General features: G+C 52.4%; 3 protein-coding genes across 10 annotated transcripts in view; all 3 read left to right on the top strand.

Annotated features, from left to right (window-relative positions):
• The window catches only part of FCGBP (Fc gamma binding protein), a 42,661-nt gene extending 39,875 nt beyond the window's left edge, over positions 1-2,786 (top strand). For all 3 annotated transcript variants that reach the window (XM_082709194.1, XM_082709195.1, XM_082709196.1), the window contains 2 exons: positions 2,210-2,477; positions 2,612-2,786. In XM_082709194.1, the coding sequence (XP_082565320.1) occupies positions 2,210-2,440 (231 nt within the window). In that variant the 3' untranslated portion in view covers positions 2,441-2,477; positions 2,612-2,786. The remainder of the gene's footprint in view (positions 1-2,209; positions 2,478-2,611) is intronic.
• A 4,544-nt stretch (positions 2,787-7,330) lies between these two features.
• On the top strand, positions 7,331-18,232 carry FBL (fibrillarin). Its single transcript, XM_082709246.1, has 9 exons — positions 7,331-7,533; positions 13,097-13,240; positions 13,338-13,439; positions 13,528-13,622; positions 14,568-14,738; positions 15,643-15,775; positions 16,762-16,874; positions 17,850-17,995; positions 18,103-18,232. Exons 1-9 carry the CDS (start codon positions 7,524-7,526, stop codon positions 18,125-18,127), a joined length of 939 nt encoding a protein of 312 aa, XP_082565372.1. The 5' UTR covers positions 7,331-7,523; the 3' UTR covers positions 18,128-18,232.
• A 321-nt stretch (positions 18,233-18,553) lies between these two features.
• Positions 18,554-26,997, top strand: DYRK1B (dual specificity tyrosine phosphorylation regulated kinase 1B). 6 transcript variants are annotated; one of them, XM_082709224.1, is made up of 12 exons: positions 18,559-18,730; positions 20,727-20,890; positions 21,903-22,022; positions 22,140-22,328; positions 22,467-22,614; positions 23,653-23,939; positions 24,692-24,838; positions 24,926-25,066; positions 25,365-25,400; positions 25,485-25,680; positions 26,057-26,163; positions 26,259-26,997. In XM_082709224.1, exons 2-12 carry the CDS (start codon positions 20,828-20,830, stop codon positions 26,628-26,630), a joined length of 1,806 nt encoding a protein of 601 aa, XP_082565350.1. In that variant the 5' UTR covers positions 18,559-18,730; positions 20,727-20,827; the 3' UTR covers positions 26,631-26,997. The 6 variants fall into 6 exon arrangements, with proteins under 6 accessions (XP_082565349.1, XP_082565350.1, XP_082565351.1 ...); XM_082709220.1 differs by lacking the exon at positions 18,559-18,730 and adding an exon at positions 18,996-19,512; XM_082709223.1 differs by having other exon boundaries at positions 18,554-18,730; positions 25,365-25,680.
• The last annotated feature ends 514 nt before the right edge of the window (positions 26,998-27,511 follow it).

Raw genomic sequence — 27,511 nt, 5'->3', positions numbered from 1 at the left:
CAAACATGGACGTCAAGCTACACTAAAGTTCCCAGATGAGCATGTCCCTAGTTCTGTGACCTTTTACTGATTGCAGAGACATCCACTGGGGTCTTCTAGGTTCAGTGGAGAGAGACAGACGATGCTCCACACACACACTCCCCTCGGTGGATGGTCTGCAAACCCCCACCAGCGCTTGGAGATGGGCCAAGACTCAGCCTTGCTGGAAGCAGGGAGGTTTGCATTCTCTCCTTCCAAAAATCTGGGCCAGTCATTCCTTTTCTCAAGCCATCTTCTTGATCCATAATTCAGGTTAACAGACCCCTACTCTTGACCTCCCCCTTGCCCTTCTACGGAGAGAAACAGTTCTCTACAGAGCAGACAGATGTTCGAGAAATGGGAATCAGATCATGTGGAAAACTCTACGGTGGCTTCCTAGAGCAGCATTCCAAACTCAAGCCACCTCCTTTCATTGGCCTACATACAAGGTTTTGTGTGATCTGACTCCTGCTGGCCTCCAACCCTGTTTCCGGTAACTCCATCCCTTGTTAGCTATGCTAATGATTGGCCAGGCCGACCTTTCAGTAAACCAGGCTTGTTCCCGCTTCGGACCTTCACATGTGCTGTTCCTACTACTGCAAAGCTCTTCACCCAGGCAGGCTGAGTTGACACCTTCTCGTCCTCCAGATCTCAGTTCCAGCGGTGCTTCTCCAGAAAGGCCTTTCCTGACCATGTACCAAAGTTCCTCCTCTCTATCCCAGTCTCCATACTATCAGGGTCTTTGATTTCCTTCAAAACACTTCTCGCTTTCTGTAGTCATCCATTATTTGTTCGTGTTTCTTGCCTTTCTTCATCACTAGAATATAATCCTTAGGTGGGCAGTGGTCCCATCCATCTTGGTCATCACTTTGTCCCCAGTACCCAGAATGGGGCCTGGCCACCCAAGAGGATTCCCAGGAGAAGTTTGTTTTTGTGAATACAATCAGCCCTGTTGCGTCTACAGCAGACCATGAACTGAGTGACAGATGATACAGACCTAGTTCTTATATTTCCAAAGCTTAAAGCCTGGTGAAACTCTGCATCCACCCCTCCAACTATCCTTCGCTGCATCTCTCTCTTTCTCTCCCTTCTTCCAGCCATCTATTCTTCTACCTATTTCCTTTTTCCCCTTTCTCCCTCCCTCTCTTTTCCCTCCCTCCATTCCTTCTTTCCCTCTCTCCACCCACCTATCATCATTCACCTACAGTCCTTACACCCATCCATCCCCTCATCTACCCATCCATCATCCATCCATCCATCCATCCACCTACCAGTCCATCCATCATCCATCCATCCACGCATCCATGCGTCCACCCATCCATCATCCATCCACCCATCCACCTACAAGTCCATCCATCTGTCCATCCATCAATCCATGCTTCCACCCACCCATCATCCATCCACCCACTAGTGTGTACACCCACCCATCCACTCATCCAACCAACCACCATCCACCCACCAATCCATCCATCCATCCATTTATCCAGGCAATATCTACCTATCTTTCCAATCACCTGACAGGGGAACAGACAGAAATCATTTATTAAAAGAGAAATTTAATTCAAAGAAGTTTCTCTAAGGAGTCTGGCTCTAGAAGGATTAACTCATCAATGAAAAGTTATTTAAAGGAAAACTCTCATACAATTACCAAGGTTACTGAGTCCACAGCTTATGACAGAGAAACTGTAATTTTCTCACATGATTGTGATACTTTCTAGATCATTACTTGTCTTCAGACATCAGCATTGAGAAAATAAAGCATGAAGTTGCTTTTGTTAGGGAACCAGTTACTTACAGGACACATACAAGTGTTGTTTTGTTTTATTTTGTTTTTTGTTTGAAAAAGAGAACCGGAAAGGATGATGCTGGGGTTGGATTGTGTGTTTATCTGTCTGGTACAAAGTACTCCTCACCACCCCAGCTGCCCTTGAGATGTTTTTTGCATCCTTACTTATCCATTGACCCATCTCTCTGTCAACTGTCTGTCCTTTTAACCATCTGTCCAAATCTCCAGCTAGCTTATGTATGCATCTGTTAATACCATGCCTCTATCCATGTCTTTGTCTCCTTTGGCACCTGTGTCTCTGCTTTTGCTCCTTGAACTTGTTTTCCTGCTTGAAGGCTCCTTCCTGGTAACCCTCCAGTTCTTTTGTGGCTCTAGTCTCACCTATGTTTCCCCTACCACCACCAGGTGAATGGCATCCATGTGGCCCTCCCAGCTGAGTTATCAGCATCTGTGTCCATACATAAGAATCCCGATGGCTCCGTGAGCGTTAACCAGAAGGCTGGGGTCCAGGTGTGGCTTGACCTCAAAGGGAAGCTGGCTGTGATGGTCAGCGAAACCCATGCTGGGAAGCTGTGTGGGGTCTGTGGAAACTTTGACGGGGACCAGACCAATGACGAGAATGACTCCGGAAAATGAAAACGGACATCTGGAGAATGCAGGACTTCTCCCCATGGTAAGGGGTATAGCATGGAAGCCAGGGTACTTGGGGCAGGGGCACCTGGGTCCTCATGGGAAGTGGGCAGTCGGGGTAAGTCGCGGTAAGTGCTCAGTCTGCAAGAGGAAATGCTAAGAGTCTGTCTCTTACAGTGACAGCTGGTCAGTCATCTACTGGGAATGAGGACTTCATGACCTGAGCCTCCTGGAGACTGAATAATTGGGGGGTGCACAGTGTCCATGTGTGCCCCTACACTGTTGTACCCCTTTGATGAGTCTCCAAGGCCAACTACAAGAGCACTGAATAAATATCTCAGGCTAAGCTGCATGCCAGTGTGTCTGTCTCATGCCTCCTCCTCCCCGACTTTCCTTCTTGCACAGCAGCTGCCAGATGCCTGCACAATAAATTTGGGGGGTGAAAAGATGGTTGGATGGATGGATGGAGGGAGGGAGGGAGGGATGGATGGATTATGGGTGGGTAGAAGGGAGGAGAAAGGGAGGGAGGAGGGAGGAGACATGGATGGGCAGATGGGGCGTGGAGAAATGGGAAGATAGGGACATGGATAATTAAAAGAGTAGATGAGAAGGGACGCCTGGGTGGCTCAGTTGGTTGAGCAGCTGCCTTCGGCTCAGGTCATGATCCCAGCGTCCTGGGATCGAGTCCCACATTGGGCTCCTTGCTCGGCGGGGAGCCTGCTTCTCCCTCTGCCTCTGCCTGCCATTCCGTCTGCCTGTGCTCACTCTCTCTCCCTCTCCCTCTCTGATGAATAAATAAAATCTTTAAAAAAAAAAAAAAAAAAGAGTAGATGAGAAGATGAACAATTGGATTGAGGGAAGGAGTCGAAAATAGAAAGAGGGATGAATAGATTTCAGCTTTATCATTTACAGTCCAACAAGTGAATTTCTCTGCCACTCAGTTTCCTCGTATGTCTTAGTCTGTGCAGCTGCTAAAACAAAATACCACAGAATGGATGCCTTATAAAGAGCAAACACTTATTTCTCACCTTTCCAGAGACTGGGAAGTCCAAGGTCAAGGCACCAGGAGACTCAGTGTCTGGTGAGAGCCCACTCCCTGTTCATAGTTGGCTCTCTTCTCATGTATCCTCACAGGGAAGAGGGGCAAAGGAGCCCTTTGGGACCTCTTTTATAAAGGCACTAATCTCATCCATGAGGGCTCCGCCCTCACGACCCAATCACCTCTCAAAGGCCCCACCTCCAAATACCTTCACATTGGGGATTATGTTCCAACATAAGAATTCTGAAGGGATTCAGTCACTCAACACCACCTCTATTTTAGAGAGAGTTTGTGGGCAGAGGAAGGGGCAGAGAGAGAGGGAGAGGGAGAGACTCTCAAGCAGACTCCCCACTGAGCACCAAGCATGATGAGGGCTCCCACATCTCAAGACCCTGAGACCATGACCTGAGCCAAAACCAAGGGTCAGACGCTTAACCAACTGAGCCACCCAGATGCCCCAACAGCATCATATTTAAAGCAGAGTTCATGAAAGTACCCACCTCATGGAGTTGGAGTGGAGATTTAATGTGTCAATCCTATCCACGAGTCAAAATTTGAAATCCTGGGGCACGTGGCTCAGTGGGTTAAGCCTCTGCCTTCACTCAGGTCATGATCTCAGGGTCCTGGGATCGAGTCCCACATCGGGCTCTCTGCTCTTCAGGGAGCCTACTTCTTCCTCTCTCTCTCTCTCTCTCTCTCTCTCTCTCTGCTTGCCTCTCTATCCACTTGTGATATCTCTCTGTCAAATAAATAAAATCTTAAAAAAAAAAATTTGAAACCCTCTTCTTTTCCAACCCCGTCCCTCAGCCTTCCCACAGTGGCCTTCCCCACCTCAGTGAATAGCATTGCCTCCACTCAGCCATAGAAGTCAGAAAACAGGGATCATTCTTTCCTCCCTTCCTGCCCCCCACCTCAGTTCATCAACATACCCTGTTGGGTTGTATCAAAGCATATCCACTTTCTTAAGCCCACCGGTGAAACCATCACCCTCATTCATGGTGACAATGCCAACAGACCCCTATCTGCTCTTCCCCTTTTGCAATCCATTCTCACCACTTCTCTATGACTCTTGTTAACATACAAGAGGGACCATTAGCTATACATTCTCTTATAATAAAATCAAATTCTTCACCTTTTCCTATAAGGCCCCTGTCCACCTCTTCTGACTCATCTTCAGTTGCTACCTTGCCAATTATGATTTGGAAACCTGCTCGTTCGATGTACTGAACATGCCAAATTTTCCCATTTCACTTCTGTGCACTTGGCACATGACTAGCTGCTGCTTATCCCTCAAATGTCAGCTTATATGTTACTACCTTAGAGAGGCCTTCCACAGCCACCTCACTCAAAGTGGATTCCCTCTGTTACCCTCTGTCCCAGATGCCTGCCTGCTTGCTTCTTTCCTTCCTAGCATTTACTACACTTCAAAATTACATTTATTTGAATTTCTGCCCAATTAGAAGTAACTCAAAGGTAGAGACTACATCTGTCTCATTCACCACTTTAAAGGTTTTATTTATTTATATGACAGACAGAGATCACAAGAAGGGAGAGAAGCAGGCAGAGAGAGAGGAGGAAGCAGGCTCCCTGCCGAGCAGAGAGCCTGGTGCGAGGCTCGATCCCAGGACCCTGGGATCATGACCTGAGCCAAAGGCAGAGGCTTTAACTCACTCAGCCACCCAGGGCCCCACAGTCACCACTTTATTCCCAGAAACTAGCACATAGTAGATGCTCGGTACATATTTATTGAATGAGTAAATGACCAATGATTAACCTGGAGCAAAGATTGCATAGTAAATCCTTTACATAGTAAAGGATTATATCCACAGTATGAAAAGTGCTCCTTCAAATCAATAAGAAAAAGATAACAGTCCAATTAGGAAAAAAAATGAGGATATACACAGGCAATTAGCAGAAAAAGAAATGTACATATGTTGAATGATTCAATATGTCAGGTTATTCATATATAATATTTCTAAGCTTCACAACAAACCTGCAACAACAACAAAAAAGACAATCCAGATGTCTATTAGTAGGGGACTGGTTGATCTAACATGATGGACAACTCTGCAGATGAAGGTAAAATAAGGTATATTTGTATACACTGCACAGTATTGATCTCTGGGATATGAAGTGAAGAAAGCAAGGTGGGAACAGGGTACATAGTGAGAGAGACCTAAGAGAAGGGTCACAAGGGGGCTTTAAGAGTATTGGTAATGCCCTCTTTGTGGGCTTGGGTGGCAGTGATATGGGTTCCCCCCTTTGTGATAACTCGTAAAACTGCACAGTTGCATGTACGTTTCTGTAAGCATGTCGTATTTCAAAAAGTTTTAAAATGAATAAAATCATAATCTCTGAAAATTCCTGGCCAGTGTGTGTGTGTGTGTGAGAGAGAGAGAGAGAGAGAGATTGAGAGAGAACAACCAAGTAAAGCACTTACTCTGGGCCAGGCCTTGTTCTAGGTACTGGGTGATACAGCAATGAATGGGACAGACCAGTTCATTCTCCTGGAGGTTTTTAGTAATTTCTCATAGTAGCACTTGTTTTGCTTTGTGGAATGAATATGAGGATAAATATTAATATTATAAAATTACAAGTCACAAATTCCCAATACTTGTGCAGAATCCACTCACTCCTCCCTCTTTGCCCTGCCTGTACCCTGATCTTGTCCTTCCTTGTCTGCTACCTGATCCACCACAGCAGTCTCCCCCTTGGTCTTCCTTCTTTCAGGGCAACTCCCACACTGTTTCCCACCTGCAGACAGAGTGCTCCCATGTCAGACCACAACCCTTCTCTGTTCAAGAACCTTCCATAGCTTCAGATCACTCAGAGTAAAAGCCAAAGTCCTCCCCATGGCACACAAGGCCCCACACAACTTTCCCTGCTCTCGTCTCCTTCCACTCTGAGGGCTAACTCTGCCCCAGCCACACCCTTCACTGCTTCTCCAACCCTCCATACCCTCCCTGCCCCAGGCCCTTTGCACAAACAATCCTCTAAAACTCTCTTTCCCCAGACAGGAGCATACCTCACTCCTCACCTCTTTTAGCTCTTTGCTTAAGTCACCTGATGCATTCCTTGACCTCCAGTGAAGGAATGTCACCCCTCCTCTAACAGTCCTTTCTTCTTTCCCTGCTGTTATTTCTCCAAAGCACCTTTTTTGCCTTCCAATATCTTGGTTTCTGTTTCTAATATATCTTGGTATCTGTTTCTCCCACTAGAAGATGAACTCCAGAAGGGTGGGGATTTGGATGTGTTCATTGCTATATTCTCAGTGCATAGGGCACCTGGTGCATAAATGCTTATAATATTAAGCCCAGAGTCTTCCCTGTTCTTAGCGGGGGAATGGGTCAGGGAGAGTTTTCCAGTATAGAGGGGCCTTAGGTAGTTAATTATAAATAGAGAAGAGATGAAATGCCTGGGTGGCTCAGGTCATAATCCCAGGGCTCTGGGACTGACCCCACATCGGGCTCCCTGCTCAGTCTGGAGCTTGCTTCTTCCGTTTCCTGTGGCGCTCCTCCTGCTTGCAAGTAAATACATAAAATCTTAAAAAAAAAAAAAAAGGAAGGAAGGAAGGAAAAGAAAAAAAGGAAGAAAAAGAAAAAAAAAGGAAGGGAGGAAGGGAAGGAAGAGAGAAAGAGGGAAGGAAGTAAGGAAGAAAGATAAAGAAGTAAAAGAAATAGAGAAGACAAGCAGAGGGCACAAGGCGTGCAAAGGCCTGCTGATGAGCCCGGATTACCCGGAGACTCACAATCGCGAAGAGGACGCGGGAAGCGCGATCATCGTAGCGACCGCAACGCAAGCAGCGTAAGCTGCGCGTAAAGACAGCGCCAAAACGGCGGAGGGGGGCGGTGCCGTCCGAGGTGCACGAAGCCCCGCCCACAGCGCGCACTCCGTGCCGCGGAAGCAGCCGGGGCTCCGAGGGGCGGGGTTGCGAAGATGCGTCACGCGCCGTACGCTGCCGCGCGTGCGCTCCTTTCCACGTGCGAAAGCTCCAGACTCGTGTAGTCTGGGTCGCTCCAGAGTCCTGAGCCGGGGAGCTGAGCTCTCGCCATGAAGCCAGGTGCAGGCCGGGGTTGGGGTCCAGGGTCAGGGGTCAGGGGCTGGGGCCGGCGGGAATCGAAGCGCCCGACCGGCGTCGGAGGGGCGGGGCCTTGGCTTAGGGGCAGGGGCTCCGGTGTCTTGTGGGGTCGGGGTCCTGGTTCCGGTCTCCTGTGGTTAGGGGGTATTGGTTCCGCCTTGTGATGGTAGCCGAGCTTGGGGTTCGGGTTCCTGGTCTGGAGGTGTGTGACTGGCTTTGGAGGTTACAGTCGTGAGTCGAGCATATTGGGCTTGAAATGGGGGGGTTCCTGAACTAGGTAGGATTCATCTCACAGAGGCCGTCATTAGGGGTCTTAGTTGTTGGGCTGGGGGTGGCAGACCCCTGAGTGCTGACCCAGAGTCTGGATTCAGGCATCTGGGGGCTTGGATCTCAGGTCGTGGGATTTGGGGTTAATGTCTTGGTTCACAGGTGGAGAGTCTCGATTTGGGGTCCAGGAGAACTCCCGTTTGCTTTCTGTGTCCCCGCCGCAACGACCATCCATCCCCTTAGGTCCCGGGCCAGCTTCTCAGAGAGGGCCCAAGTGAATGAAGACTCCTGCTTTGACAGTGTGTAGCTTTCTCTGTCCCACTTTCCCGCTCTCTACTCTCCCGAGAGGCGAGTCTCTGAGGTTTGAGTGATCGTGATTCTCAACTCGGGTGAGATGAACCTTCACAAGCCCAAGATAGGCTTAGCTTGGGGTGGGGGGTGAGGGGGAAATAGTCACAGGACATGAGGGATTTTATTCATTTGATTTTCCCCGAGGTTCTCACGAACCCACCCCACTTCCCTGGTGGAAGATTGATGATAGTCCAGGCTTTGACAGTAGGAAGGTCTTAGTTCATAAATTTCAGTGCTAGCTTTGTTTTTTAAGATACTGTGTGACCTTGGGCAAGTGGCATTACCTCTCTGAATCTCAGTTTTCTTATCAGTAAAATGGTTTCCGGTTATAATTTTAGCAAGATCGTATTAAGAAAAAATAGCATATCGTGGTAATCTTTCTGCAATATTTAAGTGTACAAATCAACAGGTTGTACACAGTAGCCTTACACGATGCCATATGTCAGATCTTAATAAAGCTGGGGGGAAAGTAGCACAAGGCTTGACACATAGTGCTGTTTCTAATTGTTAGCTTTATCGTTCTTCTTTTTTTTTTTTTTAAGATTTTTTATTTATTTTGACAGAGAGAGATCACAAGGCAGGCGGGGGTGGGGGGGAAGCAGGCTCCCCGCTGAGCAGGGAGCCCGAGATTCCAGGCTGGATCCCAGGACTCTGGGATCATGACCTGAGCGAAGGCAGAGACTTTAACCCACTGAGCCACCCAGGCGCCCCTTTATTGTTCTTCTTAAGAGTAGCAAAATTAGGGTCTTTCTCCCTGGCATCTTAGGTCTTTCTGAGTCAGGCTGTGCCCCTCCCCGCAACTTGCTCCACTAGAGTTTGAGGAAATCTTCCCACTGACCCAGAAGGTCTGTTTCCTAGTGCAGATCTTTGTTATCCCCTAATCTTTTCCCTCAGTGTGTGGAGATATAGGGTCATCTGGTGGGCGGGGCAGCTGTGTTTGTGGATCCTTGTATCCCCTGTGAAACCCCCTTTCTCTTCAGAATTTGGAGATCAGATAGAATGGGGGGGGGGTGCTGGACTGTGTATCTCCCGTCAGACACTGGCATGCAGGCAGGCACCCTATAATCTGATTCCCCCCAGGAATGGAGGAGACACCTTCCTCCTAACCCTTCCCTCATTATGTTAGGCTATGAAGTTGCAGAAGTTGTTAAGAGTCAGCTCTTCACGGGGGCGCCTGGGTGGCTCAGTGGGTTAAGCCTCTGCCTTCAGCTCAGGGCATGATCTCAGGGTCCTGGGATCGAGCCCTGCATTGGGCTCTCTGCTTAGAGGGGAGCCTGCTCCCCCCACCCCCAACCTCTGCCTGCCTCTCTGCCTACTTGTGATCTCTGTGAAATAAATAAATAAAATTAAAAAAAGAAGAAAAAGGAATCAGCTCTTTACAAAGGATTGAGTCTGGGTGAGAGAAGAAGCCTTGGGGAGATTTTGAGCAGGGATGTGATGCAGTCTGACGGACGCATTTAGAAGAATCCTTCTGGCTTGTGCGTGTGTCAGGGGAACAGAAGTGGAAGCGAGCGCATCAGTGGGAAGCTTGTTGCTGTGATCTGGGAGGTGACAGCCTTGGACCAGGATGGTAGTAGTGGATCCACCTGATACATTGTCCCAGTTTGGAAATGTATTTTGAAGATAGAGCCAGCAGCTTGTATGTGGGTATAAGAGAAGGGTCAAGGAGCCCTCGGGGCTTGGGCATGTGTAACCCGAAGGACGGAGTATCCGTTTTCTGAGCTGTGACAGATTGTGGGCGGAGAGTAGGGTTTAAACCAGGGAACCTCCTCCTAAAACTCCTGGAAAAGCATGTGCGAATGTATAGTTTCCCTGAGGAGTGGGTGCTTTTAGTACATTTTTGTAAGCTCCCCAGGACCTGAAACGAATTAAGATATGTTTTGAGTATCTGGGCCTGAGAGTTGGCACCCGTGCCCCCATGCCCCCTGCCGTGGCCGCACTTCTCGGGTCTCTGTTCCACAGGCCTGGATTGAGAGTCTCTTAGGCCCAGTGGAGTCTCCCCTAAGAGGGAGGGGAGGGGGACTCTCCCTCCTTTCATTTGAACACTCCTATGCAAACTGTGTGCCAGGCGCTGTGTTGAGGGAAGTGCTTTGTGCATATTAAGTAATTTATTCTTTGCAGCTCCATGTGGTGGGTGCTGTGTTATCACCGTATCTCGGTCTTACAGATGAAGTTTTGCAGGATTCCCATGAACTATCCCTACACTCTAGGGTTGGGAGTGGCATCTCCATTGCCCTGTATGGGACACGTGAACTACTCAAGGGGAGGGGACCAGGGTTCTCGTCACCATGCCATCACCTGCTTCCTGAACAGAAAGGATGTTTTTCCCCCTGAGGCAGAACGCAGGGGTGTAGGAGTCATCGGCACACAGCTCACTGAATGTTTATTGAGCCACTTAGTGCCAAGCGTCGTGCATGGTTCTGGGGATGCAAAACAACTAAAACATCCCGATTCCTTGGGGCCTTGATTCTGGTGCAGGAGTCAGGCAGTAATAAAGAGTGCCATGTGTGATGACTGATAGGAAAAACAAGAAAGCTGGGTAAAGGTAGGCAGCTCAAAGGCCCTTCTGGAAGGAACGTTTCATCAGAGATCTGAGCGCAGTGAGCAAGTGGGTGAGCCTAGCAAATGTCTCCAGGACCCAGGCAGTGGGAACAGCAGGAATAAAAAGGTTTTGGGATGCCTGGGTGGCTCAGTGGGGTAAGCCACTGCCTTCGGCTCAGGACATGATCCCAGGATCCTGGGATCGAGTCCCATCCGGCTCCTTCCTCAGCAGGGAGCCTGCTTCTCTCTCTGCCTCTGCCTGCCACTCTGCCTGCTCATGCTCTCCCTCCCTCTCTCTCTGACAAATAAATAAATAAAATCTTTTTAAAATAATATTAATTAAAATTAAATAAATAAGTAAATAAAAATAAAAGTTTAGAAGCTGGAGAGGGAGTTTGAGGAGGAAGAGCACAAAGAACCCGGCATAGAAAGAGGTCACAAAAGTCAACGGGAGCCAGAGTTGGGTGGTGGTGGTTTCTCTTTGGGCTGCACATTTAAAATCACCTGAGGAGGGGGCGCCTGGGTGGCTCAGTGGGTTAAGCCTCTGCCTTCGGCTCAGGTCATGGTCCGGGGGTTCTGGGATCGAGCCCTGCATCGGGTTCTCTGCTCAGTGGGGAGCCTGCTTCCCCTTCTCTCCCTCTGCCTGCCTCTCTGCCTACTTGTGATCTCCATCAAATAAATAAATAAAAACTTTTAAAAATAAAAAAATAAAAAATAAAATCACCTGGGGAACTTTAAAAAGCCTTGTGCTCAGGCTCCTACACCAGACACCTAAACAGGATCTGTCCATTCCAGAGTTTAGCCAAAGGTGAGAGTCACTGATTTCGGTCTTTGGAAGCCAGAGAAAGGAATTTTGGATGCATTTTCAACGTGACAGAAAACCACTGAAGGGATTTAGGGCAGGGGGATGAAGAGATCCAATTTCGTGCTTTGGGAAAGGTCAATCCCTAGCTGCTGTGTGGACAGGAGACTCTAGAGGACATTAGGGAGTAAAGGTAGGCCAACTCTTCAGGAGTACCCAGACTTAACTTTTAACACTTAAATTAGTAATACCGATAAAAAGTTTTTTATTTTCATCTTTAAAAAAAAAAAGGTTTTTTTAAAAGATTTTATTTATTTGAGAGAGAGAGCACAGGAGTTGGGGGTGGGGTACTGAGAGCAGAGGAAGAAGCAGACTCCCCATCCTAGCCTTCAAAGCAAGGAGCCTGATGCAGGGCTCTCAGGATCCCAGGACCCTGAGATCATGACCTGAGCTGAAAACAGCCACTTAACCTAACCCACTGAGCCACCCTGGCATTCCTATGTTTTCATTTTTAATGGCATTATGATACATGAAGCTTTCCTAGCGTGTGAACATAGTAATGCATCTTTACAAAAACTCTGGCAAGTTTACTATTGAATAGTTGACATCAAGTGAAATCATCTTAAAGCATCACCAACATTTACACTATTATCTTACAACTCATGGGATTTGCCGAACGTACGGCTGAGCTTGGGACCCTGGCACAGAAAAGTCAGCTGTTGAATCTATTAGCACCAGAATTCCATCTGCTTCCACCATCGTTATGGGCTCCGTGAAGTGGACGGGTTTGCTCTGACCTGAGCTGATGAAAATCAGATCTCCCTGAATCTTTTCCCTTCAACTTTCAGTCCTGTTGACAAGCCCTAAATTGTTTATACATTGTCACTCACCCATAAAGGACAATTCAATTTTTTTTTCTTGTTTTTTTCTCCCTGAGGTGGGAGAGACTTCTGCAGGTTTGTGAGCAGGGAGATCCGGTAGCAGGAAAGACATCATGCCCACCTCCCCTCCAGACCCAAGTTCAGGGGGTGGGAGGGCGTGGAAATGTTGCCAGGGTCACTGGGCCCCTGCTGCTACAATGAGCTGCTCCACGCTAACACTGAAAATAGAGTGGATTCTGCAGATTTGCTATCTGACCCACAAAAGCAGAACTTTGACAGTAACCTCCGTGTACCTAGGTGTTCCACCCCTACCCGAATCCCCACTAATTTGAGTTTTACATTATCATCCTCTTGCCTGGGGATGGCGGGGTGGGGGGCGTGGCTTGTGGGTTACAGCCTGACATCATTTCATTTTAGTTGTTGCTGAACTTTATAAGAGATACTATGTTGGATGTGGTTTTCTTCAACTTGCTTTTTCACTTAACTTATGACTCTTTAAGATTATTTACCTATTGCGTGTAACTGTAGATCCTTGTGATTGTTGACGATGAATATACCCCAGTTTTATCTGCCGGTGGAACCTCTGGGTTGGCCCCTGATTTTTCTGCTGTTGGGGATATCAGGGACCCCTCCCAGTGGAATCGTGAGATGTAACTTCTCCAGCCTCATCGTGCTCTGATTCCTCTTTCTGTTGCCATTACAGGTTTCAGCCCCCGTGGGGGTGGCTTTGGTGGCCGAGGGGGCTTCGGTGACCGTGGTGGTCGTGGTGGAGGCCGAGGAGGCTTTGGCGGGGGCAGAGGTCGGGGTGGCGGCTTTAGGGGCCGAGGCCGAGGAGGAGGACGAGGTGGTAAGTGACACAGGATCAGGAGGCTTTGCCTGGGCTCGGGGTGCGGGGAGGGAAGAGGTCATGGGATCTCCCTCTCTCACGGCCTCCTGCCTTGCAGGTGGAGGTTTCCAGTCTGGTGGCAACCGGGGTCGCGGTCGGGGAGGAAAAAGAGGAAATCAGTCGGGGAAGAATGTGATGGTGGAGCCTCATCGGCATGAAGGTGAGTGAGGTGGGCCGGGAGCTGCCGAAGGTGGGGTGTGGTGGGGTGTGGCCCAGGGTCTTCACCTTGTACTGTTTTCCTCGCTTAGGTGTCTTCATTTGTCGAGGAAAGGAAGATGCCCTTGTCACCAAGAATCTGGTTCCTGGAGAATCAGTATATGGAGAGAAGAGAGTCTCTATTGCGGTGAGAGCAGAGCCCCTGCTGACAGGGTGGCCAGCGGTCTATTCTCCCTGCCCCCACCAGGAGGATCATCTTAATCCAGAAGTCAGATCCCCACTTCTGTGGGTCCTGGGTCCTCAGTGTGGCCCAGAAGACCCTGCACATTCCAGCTCCCCCTGTCTCCCCTCTGACCATACGGACCTCCTCTCTCCTCCCTCTGCGTGGAGTACGGCTCTCCCAGCTGTGTGCGTGTGGCTGGTTCCCTTTCTCACAAGGCCACCTTACAGCACCTGATCTGTCAGAAGCAGCCGTCACTGCCCACCCTCCACCCTGTTATCTCATGTCATTTTCTTAATGGCCAGGCACACTCTTGCTCTGGGCTTTCTGCTGCCTTTCCTGCTGCCTCAAATGCACTTCCCCAGATAACTTGCTTGGCCCGCAGCTCCTTTGGGTCTACTGCAAGTGCCTCCTTCTGGGCTCTTCGCTGGTCACCCTGTCTCATCTTCCGCTGTCCCTCAGTCCATTCCCCCTACTTCATTTCCTCTTTCCTGACTTGATCTTTGCCCTAGCAGCTGTCCCTGGCTACTGTCCCATATGTGTTAGTTCAGTGTATACTTACTCCTTGAGGGCAGGGGTCTTGGTCTCATTCAGTGTACCTCCCTAGTGCCTGGCACAGGGTCTGGCCCACAGTCTGTGCTGGCACAGCGAAAGTTTGGCGAATGAATGCACAGGTCTTGCTGTTAACGGATGTGATCTCTCGTCTCTCTGTTTATGGTCTGTCCCTGCCTCCTTCTACCTGAGTTGATAACCTCCATGAGAGGGCAGGCCCTGCGGCTGTCACGGTCACTGATGTGTACCTGTGTTTATTTCTTGAACAATGAACAAGCGCTCAGAGCCCTGGGGCGAAGGGCAGTGGGGTCTAGCAGAAAAGCCTGGCACTATCTTCCATCCCCACCTCTCCCGGCCTAGGAAGGAGATGACAAAATCGAGTACCGTGCCTGGAACCCCTTCCGCTCCAAGCTGGCAGCAGCAATCCTGGGCGGCGTGGACCAGATCCATATCAAGCCAGGGGCCAAGGTGCTCTACCTTGGGGCTGCATCAGGCACCACTGTCTCCCACGTCTCTGACATTGTAGGCCCGGTGAGTGGATGGGAGGAGAAGGAGGGGTGAGTAAGGGCAAGTGGTGAGGTGGAAGGGAGGGAGAGGTGTGGCTTGGGGCTAGGTCCTTCCTGGAGAGCACCTGTGGGAGAAAGAGCAGCTCCAAGCATCCGGTCTCCAAAGCCTCATTTAGTCTCACTCATGAGTTCATCTAGAGGGAAGGGACATGGGTACGGAGTAAGTGCAGTTAGAGGGGCCCAGGGTGGAGACGGTTGGAATTGTTTGCCCTCTTTCAAAACGTTTGCCCCCAAGTCTGGTCTTCTGGTTTCTCTTAAAAGAACAGGTGTCAGTTTCTGGGCCTGCATTTCTGTGTCACTGTGCAGGCTCCCTGGTTAGAGGACCCCAGCGCAGCTCACTTCAGGATCCCCCCACTCCTCCGCATGACTGTAGGCTGTGTCATTTAGTGGTTAAAAACCCCAGGCTCTGATGTGGGCATTTAACAGTGAGGTGGCCTTCGGCAAGTTATGAAAGCCCTCTGAGCCTCAGTTTACCCTCTGGAATATCTTGAAGCTAAAGGAGTGAATTCCTGTGAAGTACTTAGAGCAGTTCCTGGCCCATTGTAAGCTGTTAGGACTTCATTGCTGTGCTCTGGCTTCCTCGTTTGAGGCCTGTATTGGGGGACTGGGCTCTCAGATCAAGTCAAGAGGGATCAAATAACCCTTGGCAACAACAGTTGTCAAACGGCAGGATTTTGATTCGGGCATTTGAAGGGACGCTACTTGCAGTGTTCATGTCCAAAAGCAGGCTTCCCGCTGAGCAGGGAGCCTGATGGCGGGCCTCTGTCCTAGGACCCTGGGATCATAACCTGAGCTGAGGGCAGATGCTTAACAACTGAGCCACCCAGGTGCCCCTGGGACCAGTCTTTTTATTATTTGATTTATTTTAGGACGGTCTAGTCTATGCAGTCGAGTTCTCACACCGCTCTGGCCGTGACCTCATTAACTTGGCCAAGAAGAGGACCAACATTATTCCTGTTATCGAGGACGCTCGGCACCCACACAAGTACCGCATGCTCATCGGTGAGGGCTCTGGGGGTTGGCTCAGCTTGTGTAGGCCAGGCCACACCAGGGTGTCTGGAAGAGGTGGCCAGAGCCCTGATTGGAATGGAATCAGAGTGGATGAGCAGACTTTCTGAGTCTGTTGGAATGAAGGGGATGAGGGGAGCTGGGTGGGGTTGTGGAGCTCGGGTATCGGGCACCCTCATACATCCCGCCTCCCTCTAAAATATGGTACTTGATATGCTTCCCTGGCTTACGTATAACAGCCTCCCTCAGAGGTCTTCCTACTCATCACCTGGGGCGATCATAACCCAGAAAGGATAAACTGAGTGTGGTCTGGCCTAGAGGGACCCACTGTGACTATTACTGTGTTTAAAGAAAAAATTGGAAGCATAATGTAAAACTGGAATTCCTTGTAAACCACCCTCAGAGGTAACCAATACAAGCAATTTTTTGTCTGCTTTCCCCAGTTTAAAAAAATCAGTTTTCATTATACTATGTTTTTGATTGTTTTATTCAGTCACATTGGCTTAAAAATAATACTTTGCATTCCTCTAGTTTTGAGGGTTTTTTTCCCCCCATGCATTCATACTATACCCTTTGTCCTGCAATGTATGTCACTTTTGACAGTCCCGCAGACACTTTTGCCTGTAAGTGCTCACCTTTACTTGCCTTTTTGATGACGTGTCTGTCTCCCCTCCCCCCCACCCCAGACCTGGGAGTGTCTCGAGGGCAGGGTCCGGGTCTGACTTGTCTCTGTGTCCCCCACACCTGGCCCGGGGCTGGCCACAGAGTAGGTGGCAATCATGGTTTACAAGAGGAGTGAGTGGATTGTGTGATTGGGTTTTGGACCCATCCTGGGAGCACAGTGGAGGGAGGGGGATTGGTGGGGTGAAGGGAGACTGGAAGCAGGGAGGACTCTGGCAGGAACCTGCTGGTGATGGGGCCTCATGGGAGGGGCTGAGAAGGTGGGGTGGATCCAGCTTGTAACTGTCACTTCTTCCTAGCGATGGTGGATGTGATCTTTGCCGACGTGGCCCAGCCAGACCAGACCCGGATCGTAGCCCTGAATGCCCATACTTTCCTTCGTAACGGAGGACACTTCGTGATTTCTATTAAGGTGCGGGGCTTGGAGGAGTTTAAGATGGGGTGGTAGTATCTTCTTTGTAACTGCCAAGCAGCTACTCAAAAACAGGGGGCCTTCCATCCTACTAATCCAGTCTATTCCCAGACTCTATCCCTGCCCCCCCTCCAAATAGCACATGATGGAAAACGTCTATAAAACTAAAAGGCTTTCAGTTTAAATAGGCAAAGAATGGTCAAGTGCATGATCGTGGAGTTGATCATTTGATTTTGAATTCCAGCTTGCACTGACTCTGAGCAAGTTACCTAACCTATGTGCCTGCCTGTTTCTTTACGTGTCAAGTAGAGGGATTAGTCCTATCTCTTTTAGTGTTGATACAAGGATTAAATTTATCAATATATATGTAGTGTTTAGAATAGAGCCTGGTATAAAATTTTATTTATGTATTTATTTTTAAGATTTATTTGAGGCAGAGAGCACAAGCAGGAGAGGGAAAGGGAGAAGCAGGCTCCCTTGCTGAGCAGGGAGCCCTATGCCAGGCTCTATCCCAAGACCCTGCAATCATAGCCTGAGCTGAAGGCAGACACTTAACCAACTGAGCCACCTAGGCGCCCCTAAAATAAACTTAAGATGAATGCTAGATGCAATTTGAAAAATGTTTTATTTTGAAGTAGGGATTTTTCAGCCAGATTCACCATTCGTTAGCCTTTTGTTACATTTGTTTTAGTATTCTCAACATTATTACTATTGTTAAAGAAAAGGAAGTAAGAGGTGAAAAAGGAAAAAAAAAAACTGGATATAAAATTAAAACACTGGCTTTAAGATAAATAGGTCTCTGTGTGAAGTCCAAATCAAATTGGAAAACTTCTCTAACGAAGTCTTTCCCTACATTTCCAAAACCTGAGTTTCACGGAGTTTCCAATGAAAACAAATACTGCTGGTTTAAAGAGCATACAAAAAAGGGAAAAGAGCCCAAAGCCTTGCTGCGAACTTAAATTCCGTCTTCTGTAGGCCAACTGCATTGACTCCACGGCCTCTGCTGAGGCTGTGTTTGCCTCTGAAGTGAAGAAGATGCAGCAGGAGAACATGAAGCCCCAGGAGCAGCTGACCTTAGAGCCCTATGAGAGAGACCACGCCGTGGTGGTGGGTGTGTACAGGTGAGCAGGGGCAGGCAGCCCACGCAGACCGAGCCCTGCAGGTCAGCCGTTGGTAGGAGTGTCCCAGATGGTGACAAGCTCTGAATCGCCTCTCCTTCCTCTCACAGGCCACCTCCCAAGGTGAAGAACTGAACCCCTGGCCATCTGGATTGCCAAGAGATTATGTTGCTACTGTTTCACGTGTGTTTTTCTATTAAAAGACTCATCCAGGCGCACCTGGGTGGCTCAGTCGCTTAAGTGTGGACCTCTTGATCTCAGCGCAGGTCTTGATACCGCAGTCGTGAGTTCAGGGGCAGCCTTCTTTAAAAATTCAACCGTCACCGCTGTGGGCTGAACAGCGACCGCCATTCCACAGTGCGCGTGCGCCGTTCGTCAACTGGCGCGGTAGTAGGGGTGGGCAACTTCATCTGGTCGCTCGTGCGCATGCCCCTTTCTTGGCTGGCTTTTGCGCAGTCGTAACTCGGATTCTGACGCCTGGGCGGGGTTGATAGCATACTGTGCATGTCCGCCGATAAGCTCCGCTGCGCGCAGGCGCGGAGTGTTACCCTTGGTCACGGGGGGGTGGGGGCGGAGTCCGGGGTGGGGGGGCCGGTTTGTTGTGGTCGCCATTTTGCTGGTTGCATTACTGGGTAATCGGGGCCCTGGCTCGCCGTGTCCGCCGGATACCTTCAGCCAGTGGGCAGGTCTGAGCTCGGGCTTCCCGAGCAGCTTGAGTCCCCTTGCCCGCGCCCTCAGGTAACAACGCGGTTACAGGTGGGGCGGCACGAGCTTGCGGGAAGGGGGCAGTACAAACCCGCCCTGCCCGCGTCGCCGCCAGACTTAGCACGAGGCCGAGGAAGGAGAGCAGGGGGCGGCGGGCAGGTGCAGTGCAGGCCGTGCCTGACTATTCATAGTCGGGTTCTTGGAAGGGGCCGAGCCCGAGGGAGCAGTTTTGGGAGGGCGACTGGGAGGGGGTAGCGGGGCCCCGCTCCCGCCCTTTGTTTGGGCTCCGCTCCTCCGGCTGCATCGTCGTCGCCTAGCAACAGCCGTTCTGAACTGCGATTGGTTGCGCTCTTGGCAGCAGAGACCAATGGCACGGTTGTTGCCATGGCAGGTGCGGACTGCCAAGCTCAGTCCGGCCCCGCCCGCCGGGGCTCCGCCGACCGGGGCGGGCCTCCAGGGTGGGGGGCGGGACGCCTGGGTCCCCAGGGGCGGGTGGCTGTGCGGGGCGGGGCCGGCGGGGCGAGGGTTAACCCGCCCCTCCCCCGTCCACCTGCTTTCCCCCTTCCCCCGCGTGCCCCGGGCTGACCCTCGTTCCCTCTCCTCCCCGCCCCCGGCGGCGGCGGCTGCTGTTGTCACCCACCGGGCCGCCTGTCCCGCTTGCCCTCCCCGCCGCGGGGCTTGCCGGGCCGGCCGGGCCGGGACAGGCGGCCGCCTCCTCTCTGCCGCCACCGCCGCCATGCTGGCTGCTCGCCCACCCCACTGGGGGCCCCACCGCGCCCCAGCCCCCCGTGGGCCCCGCGCCAGCCCTGACCCGGGTAGGGGGTGGGTGCTGGGAGAGACAGTCCTGCTGTGGGAGGGCCCCAGGGAAGAGGTTGTTTCGGGTGAGGGGCGGGGGAGCGCCAAGAGAGAGGAGGGATCCTGGAGTGGCCAGGCTTGGCATAGGAGAAAGGGATTGACATGGGAGAAGGCCCGTGGGGAGAGGATTTTGGTGTGGCAGGTACTCTGGGAGGGGAGAACTCTATGTGATATTTGGGGAATTTGGTTCTGGGGGCCTTCTAGGAATGGGCACAATTGTGGATTGACTCTGATGTAGAGAAGAGTAACTGGAGAAAGGGCCCTGGTAGGAATATTGGATGGGGGAGTAGGGGAAGATCCAGTGTAGGGGAGAGAAGGGCAAGTGAAGAGACGCCTCCTCCTTGCTCCCACCAGGAAAAGTGAACCTTGATTGGGAAGGGGACCATGGACTAATATGGGGAAGATCCCTGATGTGGCACAGAGAAAGTACCTTGCGGGGGGGGGGGGGTGCTGATGTGGGAGAAAATGGTATAGAGATGAGGTCTTGTCATGTTATGGGGAGGTTCCCCTGGGAAGGGGGTGCCCTGATGCATGAGAATGTCATAGGAGTAGGATTCTTTTATATAGGGACTATCCTACATAACAGGATAACCTTGGTGTGGTCCCCAGGACCCTGATGTGGTTTTAGGGGCCTGCAGAGGACTCTGCTATGGGTTTGGAGGGGACCCAGAGTTCTCTCATGTGGTTTGGGGGATCCTAGAGTTCTCTGGATTTAGGGATCTACTGGGAAGGGTAGATCTTGAAGTTGCAGGGATCTTGTGTGAGGAGGCACTGGGGAGGGCCACAAGCAAAAATGGGAACCAAAGAGTGAACCCTACTCCCTATACTGTCTGTGGTTTCTTTTTCTTCTTTTCCTCCCCCCGATTATTGGTGTCTTTCTGTCCTTTCCTGTCATGCCCTATATCCCTGCCTGGCTTTCAATCATCCCTGTTCATATGGTCCCCTCTTTGTGCCACCAATTTCATTTATTTGGTAATCATTTGTTGAGGGGCTCTGCTGTCCCCCCCCCCCCCGCCACCCCACCCTCTCTCCCCTTTCTACATTGCCACCTGTTGTCCTTTCTCTCCTCTCCCTCTGTGTTGCCTTCTTTCTGATGTCCACCTCTTTCCCGCCTGGCCCTGTCCCACACATCCCCTTGTTCCATGTTGTTCCCCTGCCTCCCGCCTGCTCTCAGGTCTCAGCGGCGGTGGCAGCCGAGGTGCAGGATGCGAGAAGGCGCCCCCCGGCCGGGCTCCCGCTCCAGGCCTCGCTCCCCTGCGGCCCTCTGAGCCCACCATGGCCGTTCCACCAGGCCATGGTCCCTTCTCTGGCTTCCCGGGGCCCCAGGAGCACACGCAGGTATGCGTTCAGCTGGCTCCTCACCTGCCTGGGGTAGGGGGAGGCTGGGGATAGAAGGGTCTTGGGGGTGAAAGATATTTTGGTTGCCCAGATCAGCTTCCCCAGGGGCAGGAAGGGCCCATCTGGAGTGGAAGAGAATAGAGGAGTTGCTGGCCGAGTCTGTTTGGAGAGCCAGGGTTCAAATCCTGACATGGTGGTTAAATGCCTCAGGTTCTCCCTGCTTTAGTTTTCTGTTCTGTAAAGCAGAACCAAGAATGATACCTACCTCAAAGTGTTGCTGTGAGGTTAAACAAGTTAATGAAATGCATGTAAAATGCGGAGAACAGAGCTTGGCACCTAGGAAACACTCAATGAATGTTGACAAAGGAAAAAAAGGTCCAGAGTAAAAGACAGGCTGGCAGGGTGAAAGGCAGTGAAGTCTGAGCCAAAAGGATCTTGGAGCCAGCAGCATCTAAGGGTATAGAGTCAATATTCCAGGGTGGACACTATCAAGGCTCTGAACTGTAGGGCTTGAAGCTCGATGGAGTGGGAGGTCCAGGCTGCTGGATCCCAAAACGCTAGGCAGAAACGTGCAGAGTTGGGGGTGAGGGATGGGGCGATCCCACAGGATGAGGGTAAAGCCTGATAGCAGCCCTCAAGATGGGACACCCAGAATGGATGGTCTCAGGTGAAGGACTGGGAAGGACAGCCCACATTTTTATCTGATCTCTCCCACAGAGGTTCAGAAAGGAGTAAAGGTGTGGGATGAAAGGTCAAGGGTAAACAGTTGATCATTCATTCACTCAGCAAATCTCTGATGACCACCCACTATGTGCCAGGCCCTGCTCTAGGCACTGCAGATACAGCAAGAACAAGACAGTCTCTGCCCTTGGGGAATTTATATCTTGGTGGTTGTCACACAGGAACCAAGTAAATCCATGTGTGGTAACAATAACCCAGCCACCCAGAGGGTTCTCCCATGGTCCGAGGTAAAGGTCTATCCTCAGTGCCCACCCCCCAACCCGGCCCACAGGTATTGCCTGATGTGCGGCTCTTGCCACGGAGGCTGCCCCTGGCCTTCCGGGACGCGACCTCAGCTCCGCTGCGCAAACTCTCCGTGGACCTCATCAAGACCTACAAGCACATCAATGAGGTGGGTGGGGGTCTGGGGAGCAGGGGACCTGGCTGGGGGGGCTGAAGGGTCCTGGCTGCCAGCACAGGTCACTCAGCTATCTTTATGTTCTGGCTGGCTGGCTGGCTGGCTGGGCAGGTATACTACGCGAAGAAGAAGCGGCGGGCCCAGCAGGCACCACCTCAGGACTCGAGCACCAAGAAGGAGAAGAAGGTCCTGAATCATGGTTATGATGATGACAACCACGACTACATTGTGCGCAGCGGCGAGCGCTGGCTGGAGCGCTATGAGATTGACTCACTCATTGGCAAAGGCTCCTTTGGCCAGGTGTGGGAGGCCCCCCCCAACTCTGGCCCTGGGATCGGGGCACCCACTGATGTTGACCCACAAAAGAGTGGTGCCCTGCTCTGTCCCACATCCCTTTCCCCCCATTTCCTCACTTTGTGACATGCCCCGCCCCGGCAGGTGGTGAAAGCCTATGATCATCAGACCCAGGAGCTGGTGGCCATCAAGATCATCAAGAACAAAAAGGCCTTCCTGAACCAGGCCCAGATTGAGCTGCGGCTGCTGGAGCTGATGAACCAGCACGACACGGAGATGAAGTACTACATAGGTGAGGCCTGGGGCAGTGGTACTCCCAGTACAGAATGGGGCTGGTGTCTTTAGGGCAAGGGCTGGTCTGCAATTCCCTGATATCAGTGATTCTCCTGCCGCCTTCATGACTTTTGTCCTATGCCCGTGATGGTGCCAGTCGGAGTTTATTGGGTGTTCACCGCTGCAAGCCTATTGCAAGCACTTTACATGAATTAACTGGTTTCAGTCTGACCACAGCCCTGTGGGGAAGGGGCATCTTGGCCCGCAGCTTGGAGAAGAGGACAGGCATGTAGATGCTATCATTTGCATAAGGTCACGATGTTTGTACTCGGGGGCTGTAATCTCACCAGGCAATGGGCTCCAGCACCTGTCCTCTTAATATCTATGTCAGTCTTTTTCCTCTTTCCAGTACTCATTGCTCTTAGAAAAAGCAAGTGCATTGAAAGAATGTGTTTCCTTAAATACACATCCTTACCCTAAATGGAAAGCCAGTGTCCGCTGCACAAAAATAAACAGAACTGAGACTAAAACAATGTTAGAAAATTAAGTGAGGAAATGTAGAAAGGCATTAAAGACCCATCGGCACCAAAAGGAAACTTTCTCTTTGGTTTATCAGAAAGTTTGACAAGATGGGTCGCCTGGGTGGCTCAGTGGGTTAAGCCTCTGCTTTCAGCTCAGGTCATGATCTCAGGGTCCTGGGATCGAGGCCCACATCGGGCTCTCTGCTCGGTAGGGAGCCTGCTTCCCCCTCTCTCTCTGCCTCTCTGCCTACTTGTGATCACTCTGTGTGTCAAATAAATAAAATCTTTAAAAAAAAGAAAGAAAGAAAGTTTGACAAGAGACTTGAAGAGAATGAACTTGCCTTTATCACGGAAATCATTCTCTTGATGTGACTAGCCGCCGCTTCCCGTGGGCACCCCATAGTTTGGCCAGAGCTGCAGAAGCAGAATCCCCGATCAGCTCCCAGCCTCTCTTATTACTGTGTGCCCTGGGCCGCCTCTGGCCCTCTCTGAGCCTCAGCTCCTCCGTCCGCCCCTCTCCACCCCCTTGCCCGCAGTGCACCTGAAACGGCACTTCATGTTCCGGAACCACCTGTGCCTGGTGTTCGAGCTGCTTTCCTACAACCTGTACGACCTCCTGCGCAACACGCACTTCCGCGGCGTCTCGCTGAACCTGACGCGGAAGCTGGCGCAGCAGCTCTGCACAGCGCTGCTCTTCCTGGCCACGCCTGAGCTCAGCATCATTCACTGCGACCTCAAGCCTGAGAACATCCTGCTCTGCAACCCCAAGCGCAGCGCCATCAAGATCGTGGACTTTGGCAGCTCCTGCCAGCTTGGCCAGCGGGTGCGGCTCGGGGCGGTGCGGGATGGCATGGGGGCGGGGCTCCCGGTGTGGGTGTGGTTCGGGCGGGGGCGGGGCCAGGGCCAGCTGGTGACTGGCGTCCGAGGGGCGGGGCGGGGGTTGTACGGTGCTGCCCCACGTGGCCGGTGCTTGAAGAGTAGTATTGGGACGGGGTGTTGGCGGCAGAGTCGTTAAGGCCAGTGAATGGGGTAGGTAAAGGAGAGGGCCACAGGGTATAGTACCCAGTAGGAAAGAAAGAAAGAAAAGCCTGAGGAGATAGGGCTAGCTTTGGACCCTCGGAGGGGGCAGGGTGGAATCAGCTTGGTAAGCAAGGAGTGGCACTTGGCTAAGTTTGCTGACCCTATGCTTTTAATGCTGTGGAGGAAGTGGAGGGTGGGTGCTTTAGTTTTGCAGCTTCGTATGAACAGGCATTTGAGAGGTTTGGAAAGGGTCTGGATTGGGCGGTTGGCAAGGGCCTTGGGCTCACACACTGCTGACCTTCAATAACCAAGAGAGGTCCAGGGTCAGGCCTCGGGATGGAGATCTGGGTCAGACTGGGCCACCAGAGACTTCTGAGGCTGATGAATAAAATGATGGTAGTGGCTCCTGGAAGGTGGGTGCTGATAACCTCAAGGTTTGGAACCCCCATCCTCCGTTTTCATGGAAAGAATCTTATCTTAGTCTTGGGTATGTCAGCAGCACCGCTCGAGGAGGCTGGGACCTCTGACTGGCCCTCTTCCCTGCTTCACCCCCAGATCTATCAGTACATCCAGAGCCGCTTCTACCGGTCGCCTGAGGTGCTCCTGGGTACACCCTACGACCTGGCCATTGACATGTGGTCCCTGGGCTGCATCCTGGTGGAGATGCACACCGGAGAGCCCCTCTTCAGTGGCTCCAATGAGGTGTGCTCCCGGGGAGGGGGTTGTGCTGGAGGGGGCAGAGGCCCGGCTGGGCTGGCCTGCTAACCCTGACTGCCCACCTGCTCACAGGTGGACCAGATGAACCGGATAGTGGAGGTGCTGGGCATCCCACCAGCCCCCATGCTGGACCAGGCACCCAAGGCTCGCAAGTACTTTGAACGGCTGCCTGGGGGTGGCTGGACCCTACGAAGGACAAAGGAACTCAGGAAGGTGCGGCCCCTGCCCCATGCCGCTCCTCCCACCCTGGTGGCCCCTCACTCTCTCACACTTGGGGCTTCCTTTTTCCCTGCTTCCTCTCCCTTGTGTCTTTCCCTTCCTTCCTCTCCCCCTTGTCTGTCCTTTCCTTCGTCCCAGCCCAACCCATGTCTCCTACCCACCCTACAACTCTTCTTAGCTTCTTTCCTTCCACTTTCTCTCTTGTGCCTCTGTTTCCCCGTGTGTGTCTCCCTGCCCCTCCTGCCCACTGACGGCCACTCTCTTGCCCCCCCTCCCACCCCCTCCCTGCCAGGATTACCAGGGCCCCGGGACACGGCGGCTGCAGGAGGTGCTGGGCGTGCAGACGGGCGGGCCCGGGGGCCGGCGGGCGGGGGAGCCGGGCCACAGCCCCGCCGACTACCTCCGCTTCCAGGACCTGGTGCTGCGCATGCTGGAGTATGAGCCCGCCGCCCGTATCAGCCCACTGGGGGCTCTGCAGCACGGCTTCTTCCGCCGCACGGCTGATGAGGCCACCAACACGGGCCCGGCAGGCAGCAGTGCCTCCACCTCGCCCGCACCCCTTGACACCTGTCCCTCCTCCAGCACCGCCAGCTCCATCTCCAGCTCTGGTGGGTGCCCGGTGCCAGTGGGGCCAAACGGGAGGGAGGGAGGGTGGGCAGCTCTGGTTTGGCCTGAACTGGGAGACCTTGCCCCCCTGGGCCTTCACCTAGAGCTGTGAAGCTGCGCCACCCTGAACTCAAGAATGGGTGGGGCAAAGAGAGCTCTGACCTGGTCTCTGAAATTGAGCTTGGGCTCACACCTCTAAAACTGCTTCTGGGACTCTGATACCCAGAACTGAGCTCTGACTGTAATCTGAAAATTGGGCCCCAAAATTGGACCCAAGGCCTGGGCCTGGGTCACGAACCAGACTCAACCAGCGAAAGATTCTACCACCACCTCTCCTCACTTAAGGTTTCTCCTCATTTTCTCCCCTGGCACTTCCAGGAGGCTCCAGTGGCTCCTCCAGTGACAACCGGACCTACCGATACAGCAACCGATATTGTGGGGGCCCTGGGCCCCCCATCACTGACTGTGAGATGAACAGCCCCCAGGTACTGGGGGCCTTGGGGACTTGGAAGTTAGTAGTGGGGTATCTGGGACTTTAAGACCTGGGTCTGCATCACCCACTGTTCCTTTGCTCCTTTAGGTCCCACCCTCCCAGCCGCTGCGCCCCTGGGCAGGGGGTGATGTGCTCCACAAGACACATCAGGCCCCTGCCTCCGCCTCATCACTGCCAGGGGCCGGGGCCCAGTTATCCCCACAACCCCGATGCCTTGGCCGTCCCCCGTCACCAACCTCACCACCACCCCCGGAGCTGATGGATGTGAGCCTGGTGGGCGGCCCTCCAGACTGCTCCCCACCTCACCCAGCGCCTGCCCCCCAGCACCCGGCTGCCTCAGCCCTCCGGACTCGGATGACAGGAGGTCGTCCACCCCTCCCACCCCCTGATAACCCCGCCACTCTGGGGCCTCGCTTGGGCCTCCGTGGCGTACCCCAGAGCACGGCAGCCAGCTCATGACCCAGCCCCCTCCCTGGGGCCCCTCCTGAAGCCATACCCCCCATCTGGGGGCCCTGGGCTCCCATCCTCATCTCTCCCCTTGACTGGAATTGCTGCTACCCAGCTGGGGTGGGTGAGGCCTGCACTGATTGGGGCCTGGGGCAGGGGGTCAAGGAGAGGGGTCTAGGCGCACCCTCCCCATAAGGACTGGACCCTTAGCCCCCTCTCCCCCCCCCCTTGTTTTCTATTTATTGTACCAAAGACAGTGGTGGTCCGGTGTCGGGGGGAGACCCCCTTCACCCTCGGGCCCTAGGAGGGGGTGGGGGCAGGTAGGGGGAGATGGCCTTGCTCCTCCTTGCTGTACCCCCCAGTAAAGAGCTTTCTCACATGCCTGCCTGAGCGTTTGCAGGGCCTCGGCTCCCTCACCTGGCCCTCAGAGGCGTGGTGGGGAATGGTGTTTGGGGAGGGGGTACCAGAAGAGCTTTGTCATGTGGGATGCGTCCCTGGGGAAGTTATGGCTGTTGGCGCAGACATGGGGCTGCAGAAGGTCCGGGGCTACAGAATCCTAGACCGAGATCCTGGATGGGATCCTAGCCCACGTTTGTCTTTTTTCCATGGTAAACAGAGACCCTGAAAGAGTAAAGGCCCAGTTCTGGCCTGTCTCTGGAAAATATCAGGATCTGCCCTAATAAGCCAGGGCTTCCACAGAGTCTGCAGGGGCGTGGCTCTTTATGCCAGGCAGGCATCTAGCAGGTGCTGAATGCATGTAGCAGGCCTTACTGGTGCCATCCGGGGGATGGCAGGCAGGCAGTGGGTACAGACTTTATCCCCAAAGTCTGGTCTCACCCTGTGGAGCCATGACGGAGAAAAGCATTTTGAGATTCTCGGGCAGAAAGATATTC

Source organism: Mustela nivalis (assembly GCF_964662115.1).
Source record: "Mustela nivalis genome assembly, chromosome: 18".
Lineage (NCBI taxonomy): Eukaryota > Metazoa > Chordata > Mammalia > Carnivora > Mustelidae > Mustela > Mustela nivalis.
This window is presented reverse-complemented; position numbering and strand designations above follow the sequence as displayed.